This window comes from Nicotiana sylvestris, chromosome 11 (genome assembly GCF_000393655.2).
Source record: "Nicotiana sylvestris chromosome 11, ASM39365v2, whole genome shotgun sequence".
Lineage (NCBI taxonomy): Eukaryota > Viridiplantae > Streptophyta > Magnoliopsida > Solanales > Solanaceae > Nicotiana > Nicotiana sylvestris.
In genome coordinates, this window is record NC_091067.1 from 156,745,391 (window position 1) to 156,754,308 (window position 8,918).

At 33.4% G+C, this 8,918-nt stretch overlaps 1 protein-coding gene across 1 annotated transcript; it reads left to right on the forward strand.

The window, feature by feature from the left end:
* Window positions 1-8,331, forward strand: LOC104221562 (uncharacterized). Its single transcript, XM_009772626.2, has 5 exons — window positions 1-840; window positions 921-1,041; window positions 5,722-6,005; window positions 6,767-6,994; window positions 7,638-8,331. The coding sequence occupies exons 1-5, from the start codon at window positions 523-525 to the stop codon at window positions 8,151-8,153; spliced, it is 1,467 nt and encodes a 488-aa protein (XP_009770928.1). The 5' UTR covers window positions 1-522; the 3' UTR covers window positions 8,154-8,331.
* The last annotated feature ends 587 nt before the right edge of the window (window positions 8,332-8,918 follow it).

Genomic DNA, 8,918 nt, shown 5'->3' on the forward strand with positions numbered 1-8,918 from the left:
AAAAAAACCCATTTAAAGATCTTCATCACCTTAGTCTCTTCTCTTTCTCTATTATTTTCTCCCTTAACTTCTCCAAGAAATCCTCAATCCAACCAACTTCTCTCTCTTACCTTTTCTAAAAAGATTCTTTTTAAAAAAAAATCAAAAACCCATTTTTATCTATTAAGCTTTCACAAGAAAAACACCCCTTTTAGTTCTTTTTATTTTGTTTTTCAAGAAATGAAGTGATTTAGGTTTTCAATCAAAAACCCAACTTAGATCTTCATTACCTTATTCTCTCCTCTCTCCTTTCTTTATTATTTTCTTCCCTAAACTTCTCCAAGAAAACCTCAAAAGGTCCTTTTTATGTTTGTTTCAATGAAATGGAGAGATTTAGGTTTTAATAAAAAAAAACCAACTTAGATCTTCATAACCTTATTCTTCCCTCTCCTATCTTTATTATTTTCCTCCCTAAACTTTGATCTATTAAGCTTTCACAACAAAAAACACAGCTATATATATATTGTCCAAATTACAAAAGAAATGCCCATGGAACGTTCAAACTCATCCAGAAGCACAAACTCTTCATTCTCAACAACATCAAGAGTAAGTTCTTCATCTTCAGTTTTATCTATACAATGCTTAAAAGGAAGCTCAAAATCCGATGAATGGACCGAAAACATGCTACAAACGGGCGATATTGTGGAGTCGCTTCGGTTAGGGAACATGATTCTCAAATCACCATTCAAGAATGGAAAAAATGGGATTCAAAAGATCATGCATACTTCTTTTAAAGCTAAGGAGACTTCAATATGTGTCCGAGTTCGACGTGGATCTGATGAGTCATTCACCGAGTTACAGGTACTGAAATCGCAGTACTTCTGTCTGCTTTGATATCATATTAGGAAAAATATGATTTTAATTATATTATGTCTCGACAGGCATGTATCGTTCCGAACGAGTTTGCCGGAAGGAAACAGTATATGCTTAGAGCTATTGATGATCCAAACTATGCCGTTGGTTTTGTTGATCGGACAGAAATGGAGTGTTTGGAATTACAAGGTACGAATTTATGGTTGACTTTTCTTTGTTTTTGACTTTTTGGTTCTTTTCTACAGTAGTAGTTTGATTACTATTCCTTCGACGTTTGCTGATACAACTTGCTTTGTTTCACACGTTTTTGTAGACTTTGTCTGCCTATTTTGCATTTATTTTGAAATATTTCTATCTTTTTTTAAAGAAAAGCTAAAAATAGCATTAATAAGCATTATCTTTGCATTCGAGAATCGATTTAACTCGTATTTTTCTAGTTGTGTTATGTAATGAGACAGAATTCTTTTTCTTTTTCTAAGTTTTGGTGAATAAAATTATCTGATATTTAGAAAGTAATATTTACTTGATAGTGTCATATATATAAGATTTAAGATGATAACTAAGCAAATTATCTCACGTATTGAGAAATTCGGAAATACGTGAGATATAACTCAAAATGATTAAATTTGGAGATCTTTGACTGTTTTCCGAATTGTGCTATCGATTTTTGACAAAATTATAGGAGTAACTCCGTAACATAAAACATCTTATTATCTGAATTATTGTATATTTTGTATTCCTAAAAACATCTTATTATTGACTGAATTATTGTATATATTTTGTATATTTTTATCAAAACCAAACTAAAACAACTATATGAGTTTGGATTGGTTTGTCTTTGTCGGGTTTATAGGATTTTTTGCTACATGAATATTATTTCAATATTACTTTGTTGAAGTTTTGATAAGTAAAAATATGTTTACTAAAAATTTAAAAAACAAACAAACATATGATCTATTACAAAATTCTTATGCATGGGAGAACTTTTTTTTTAGTAACACATGATATTTACTTTTTAGTTGTCTAAGAATAATTTTTCGTTGATGTACATTTCAAGATTAGCTGAATTTAATAAAACATAAAATTAATATGATACCTAAATAATGATATGTTCTATTTAATTTGATATTATGAAAATACCATTCAAATTCGAAAAAAAATATAAAAATTTAATAGATCTGATATATATATGAATCTGGAAGAACAAAGAGATTGGCGCATTTCAATAACACTTGATAAGAGAGTGATGATATAATCCATTAATTAAAGTAAGTCAAAATGGAATATTTTATATTCTATTAAGTATTACATCACTTAAGAAATTCCAAATATTTCTAGATATTTTTTAAAGAAAATTCTATATAAAGTCTTAAATGTATATATAAAAATTATATATTTATATGTCATTGGTTTGAATTTTTTTATTCAATACCAAATCAAATCAAACCAAACCTAAATCGAATTTTTTTATCTGCTTGATTTGACTTTTTGATTTGGTGTGGTTTTCCGGTTCGGTTTGTACACCCTACCTAAGATATAGGAGTTGTTGACTTTAGTTTGACGAACTACCAGAAATTGAGAAATTTTATTTCAGCAAAAGAAAGAACTTGTTCATCATTATTATGTTCTTTATTGAATAATATACCATTTCTCAAGAAAATTAATTTCGTCTTACTTAGGTCAAATGTTCATATTATGTCGAAACTTGGAATTCAAATAGAAAGACAATGTAAAGCACATTACTTAAGGATTCAATTTAGTTATATCCATCGATAGTGTAATTTTTTTTAATTATTAATGAAATTTAAGCTTTTGTAAATAGTCAATCGTGTAATTTTTCTGACTACTAATAATTCCAATTGTTATGTATTAGTTGTAATTGTTCTTTAAAAGACTATCAATATATAAAAGTTAAACGCTCCATTAAATTGCTGAATATATATGAAGCATTTATTTTTCTTAAAAAATATCCAAGAATATGCGCGCAAGCTAGCCGGACTACGGTTATAAAAAAATAAAAATCCAAGAATATGCCGTATGCAATGATATATCTTGCACTTAATTATCTTATCTTCTGATACATGTTCTATATCTTTAATCTTAGAATTAGTTGTTGAATGTTTTCTTATAACACAAGCTACAAATATCTTGTCTACCATTTCGAAAATTGAAAATGAACAAACTTGTGAGAATACACAAAGTTTTCAAATGTTTGACAAAGTTATTTAAAAATCCAAGTTGGAATTAATTAATCCGATATCATTTTCAAGGCCTTTTCTTTTTGTTGGTAAGTTATATATATTTTTCAGAAAATATTATAATTATGGTTGTTGTCATGCATGCCCTTTGACTAGGTATTTGTCTAACCTCTCAACGATTTTTTTTTTTAAATTTTGTAATTGATATCTTGTCACATTGACAAAGATATATGCATTAAACCAGCTTTGTCTACATGGTCTGTCCAAGGGTCCAAATTTGATAGCTAACTAATAGCTTCAAAATCAGATTAAATAATGGAAAATAAAGGATCTCAGGGTATAAAAATCAATAAGTCATTACAACGAATTATATTAACTTATCGCGATTAAGTAATACAATGAGATGAGAATATATATATAGTGCGAGTAAATTTAGTGGGAGTGGAGGGGCTATGATGTGTCCAAAGAACTAAGCACACCAATTCTGACAGTGATCAGTATTTATATGATATGATTTGCAAATAGTTCGTAGAAAATTATACAAGTTTATTTTAGTGCCATTATTAGACCAACTGTTTAACTAAGGGGGCCAGCTTAATAATTTTAAAGGGTTATTTTACAAACTTTAATCGGATATATCTAAGATTAGGATATTAAAATTCTCAAATGGATTCATCAATGAGAATTTATATCTTTTATTTGGAAGCAAAAGTTGTTGCTAAAGTCATAATCAAGGACAAGTTAATCAAGGGAAAAAGGGAGAAAAAGGTTATAAGCCGCAATAATTATTTGTGAATATTGCACACGAAATTATTCACAACTAAAAAAGGATAGCTCGGTGCACAAAGCATCCCGCATTCATGCAGCGTCCTAGAAAGGGCCGCACCCCAAACAGGGGCGAAGCTACACTTTGGTACTAAGTTGCTCCGACATGACAGTTTAGGTGCCGTACCCATGTCGATACGACACTAGTATGAGTGTGTGTATAGGATCCGTACCGGATTTGGTCAAATAATTTTGGGTACTTTGACCTCAACGGACGAAAAAATTCGAGACGATACACAATTTAATTCCCGAAATCAAAACCAATACTAGGATAAATTTGAATAAAATAGCATATCTTATCTAGGAAATCAATCCTTTACTTATTTGAAACTTGAGAATAAAAAGAAAATCACACTTTATAATGTAAAAATTGCACGGGTCCATTTAACCTATATTCATTTTTTTAAAACTTTTAATTTATATCCACTTGGCAATCATCACGTAAGAACAACTGGGCTCTCTACTTCATATTTATGGCAATCATCCCATGAACTGAAGTTCCATAGCAGCACCAACAGCAGAAGTAGGGAGCCCAATTATTCTTATGTGAAATTTTTCCTATTTTATCTGCTTTGGATTGGATTGTGCATAGATAGATTTGTTAGATGATAACAATGGGGCCGTTCGACAGTCCTTCCATTCTAAGCAAATTTATCGAAAAGTTTCTGAAACCAAGATGATGGTTTGTAGGAAACAACAGTTGGCGATAAGCACCATGGAGTTTATGAAACCATTTCTAGTTTTCTTTTTCCCTTTAGAGTACGACTTTATTCTTCTTGTTTTTAGTGTGCTGCTTTACTTGGACTTGCCAAAAGAAATGGTGCTTCTATCTGCTTTGGATGGGATTGAACATGCTGAAGTTAATCAAATATAGAACAAAAACTTCAGCTCTAGAAGTTCCTCAGTTACAAAACAAAAACTTCAGCTCTAGAGCTGAAATTCGCCAGCTACAAATAAAAACTTCAGTTCTAGAGCTGAAATTCGCCAGCTACAAACAAAAACTTCAGTTCTAGAGCTGAAGTTCGCCAGTTACAAAACAAAAACTTCAGCTCTAGAGCTGAAGTTCGCCAGTTACAAAATAAAAACTTCAGCTCTAGAGCTGAAGTTCGCCAGTTACAAAACAAAAACTTCAGTTCTAGAGCTGAACTTCAGGCCCGACTACTAGAATGCTGAAGTTTTGCGTGATTGCCTTTGCTACTTCAGCCCTGTATGCTGAAGTTATGCGAAACAGCGGGCACGCTTATAATTTTTTTTTTGCAAAGCGGGCACAAGTTAAAACATGACACAAAAAGCGGGTATAGATGCAAATGCCCCCTTTATAAGCTATACATAAGTATTCCATAAAATTTTTCATAATTTAGCGATATTTTTTATATTTTTATTTTTTAGAATTATTTTTAGCCGGATCCCCGCACCCGTATTTATACTAGGATTCGTATCCCCGAATCTTAGAATTTACACCTCGAAGGATCCGACTTCTAGATTTGCACTCATTTCGAACACTTGAACCCGTGTGCGAGCAACTTACCTTTGGTAAGGGTGGTCAATTGATCACCCTTTGTCGGAAAATTATACTGCATATATAGATAAAATATCAGGTTTTAGAGGTACATAATATATTGAACACCCTTTGTTAGTTTTTTTTTTACTTCTTTCAAGTTTGAACATCCTTGTGAAAATTTCTGGCTTCGCCATTGACCCCAAGGGGTGTGATGTAGACAACCTACCCTAATACAAACATTAATGATTGCTACCATGGCTCGAATCCGTAACTTATACCCACACGGAGATAACTTTACCGTTGCAATACTCTAACTAATATACAAATGTTATTATATAAATGCAGCTTCAAGGAAATCAAGAATGGTGACAGCATTAACAAGGACTCCACTTCAAGAAGGATATGTTAGTTATCCATGGGAGAAGAGAATGAATGAGTTGCTAGCAGTTCCAAATTCAAGTAGTTTTTACTCTCTGCTTCTCTTGCCAAAAGCCTCAGACAAAGTTTCTATTCATTACAATGATTTAGAAGACACTCTTTCTCGAGCAAATGCTTGGCTTAATGCTTCTCAAGCTTCTGGTGTTCCCATTGTGTTCATGAATATCCAGACCGAGTCTCTACTTACCAAGGTAAATATTCATATGTTCTTTATTTGGGTTTAACTTCTATACACCATCAGTTTTACAAGAACTTTAACACAATAAAAAAAGATAGCACGTAGGGTTAGGGGAAGGGCAGTACCCAAGAGATGTGATGTAGACAACCTACCCTAATGCAAGCATTAGTAGTTTCTTCCACTGCTCGAACCGTGAACAATATAATTTTACCGTTGCGCTAATATTCCCCTTCAACTTTAACACTATCAGATCATCTTTACGATAGTACGATCCATAAGAAATAAGATTAGTAACCTGAGAAATAAGTCAAGTTATAATATATATAGTGATATTGGTAAAAATTCTTTACACTAAATCTTATATACACTGATAATGTAAAGTTTTTACACCATCAGTGCATTTTAACCCTTTCTAGCAGGGACCTTTTCTTATATGCACCGACAATGTAAACGATTTTTGCACTATTGGTATATTCTAACCAATCATAGCAGGAAATCACTTTTACAGGTCACAAATCCTATTATGTACGGACTATTCACATATAGTTACATTTAAGTGACCTGTAAAAATTTCTATACAAGTTAAACTCTTACCAAATATGCACATTCCTATAGAATACATACTGGTAGTTGAGTCCATATAAGATGTAACATAGCTCTAAAGTTCTCATAATATTGATGTTTAATACTTTGCTACAAATGTGAAATACAATAATTTTCTATGTAAAATCAACTAATGACAAATAACTTTCTTCTTTTCTGTTTTCCTCTTAGATATCAGGGGAGACAGCTTCTTGCACAGTAAATGCAGGATCACTTTCTGATTTAACAAACCTTGCAAATGCAAGTTTATATGGCTTTGAAGATTACCATGGAGTTGATATTGGTGTTGTCCGAGCAGTTCGTCTTTGGTTTTCCCCTCTTGGTGGAGAAATTCCTATTGAGATCAAAATCAAAGAAACTGATGTCAAACTTGGCTTTGCCATCAGCAGAACTGAAGAGGTAAAGTTACTTCCATTTTCCATCACTTATTACAAGCTTCTTAGTTTTGAGTCGTTGTGTTAGGACAATACAACTACGAGAACTGGTCGTCCTAATGCTACAGTCAAACCTATTGTAGTTGTCCTTATTACCACTTTTTGAGTGGTTGCGTCAGGGGAGTACAACTACGAGGTCGTCCTAATGCTGCAGTAGGTCAAACCTTAGTTGTCTTTATTACCATTTTTTGAGTCAGTTGTGTTAGGGCTATACTACGAGAATTGGTCGTCCTAACGCTACAGCCAAAAAAATAGTTATATATAATAGTTAAATTGACTGTATGCAGACCTTGCCCCTACCTTATTAAGGTTGAGAGATTGTTAAATAAGAATTTTTATATTGTCACTGGGGTGGAGAGGATAGTGTGTACGATTGACTGTATGCAGACCTTGCCCCTACCTTATTAAGGTTGAGAGACTGTTTCCATATATAATAGTTAAATTCTGATATAAATAATAATTAGTCTGGTTCAAAATTAGAACATATACATAGATTCACATGACATTTGCTTTATGTGAAACTTCACTGAACCATATTAAGTTTCTACTTTTTGCTCTTCATATTCTTCTTCTTATTTATTGACTAATTTTTTTTTAATATTCTATAGGGCTTCATTCACATATCATCAGTCATTGAAGGTGATGAGGATACACCATCCTCAAGATCAGGCCTTAGCAATCTATACAAAGAAGCAGCCAAAGAGTGCAAGCTTTTAGTTGTATCAAGAATATCCAACCAAAAGGTCCTTCCATGGATTGTTTCTCCGACAGGGGCGGTCCGATGCTTCGACACTGTCTCTCTCAGCCAAAAACTCTCGTTGCATCGCCACGCAAAGGTTCCCATTCTCATGCACGTGTTTCTTTGGGACCGATCAGTCCCAGTGCCAGGCGGTGGCACCATTACTCGGTCAAGGACTATTTCCCCGACCATGCTGCCACCGTTGCCACCTGAAGTTCGGTTGGCACGCCAACCGAATGAGAATCAGGTGATGCCATTGCCTCCAGAAGTTGAAGATGAGAGAGGAAGCCATAGTGATGGATCAGAACTAAGGCTTGACAGGGACACTGCAGGGGAATCTTCTTTTCGTTTCCATGATTTTTCTCTACCAAATAATTGGGTGTAGTAAGTTTCTATTCATGTTATTTGATGTACATAGGGAAGTTATTAATTAATGATGTAACATTGAGAAGGCAATGCTTGAGTCAAGGATGTTGGACTTAATTAAAAGCTAACATCTGACACAAAACAGATAGATGTAAATGTTTTATGAGTTATTGAGGCTTTGTTGGTATAGTAGACCAGTTATTGTAAGTCCACAACAGTCATGTTTTGCAAAATTTGACCTGAATTGTGTTTCCAGATATTGACCAGTTATGAGCCCAACTATCAAGTTATTGTTCGCTTTGGTCAATCTTGGGAGCCTCGCCTCGTGGTTTTGTTTCCTTTGATATTAACTTAAAAGGCGTCTCGATAGTTGAATTCCTAATTCTGTCTTATATATATGACCCCTAAAGCCCTAACTTACCCTTCCCAGTCCGATATGAGTTTGTCTAAGCAAAGCTTCACAGCAAATCACCTTTCGAGTTCAATCACCAGCGGTTTGAGGACCATTAGAAACACCTATCCTCGCTGAGGTTTCCCCCACCACCTTATTAGGAAAGGTATCGACTCTGATAGGACTTCAATGAAAGCTAACCTCTGATACAAAGCAGATAAATTTAAATGTTCTTGAGCCATTGCAAAATTCATCAGATTATTAACAGATTTTGGGCATAATTGAGATGAATACTGCAAAGGACAATGCTGTTTTAGGTGTAGAACAACAAAACTGCTGGAATTTCACCTAGCTAAGGACCTCACTGAACAAAGAAGGAAAAAACCAGCTGAA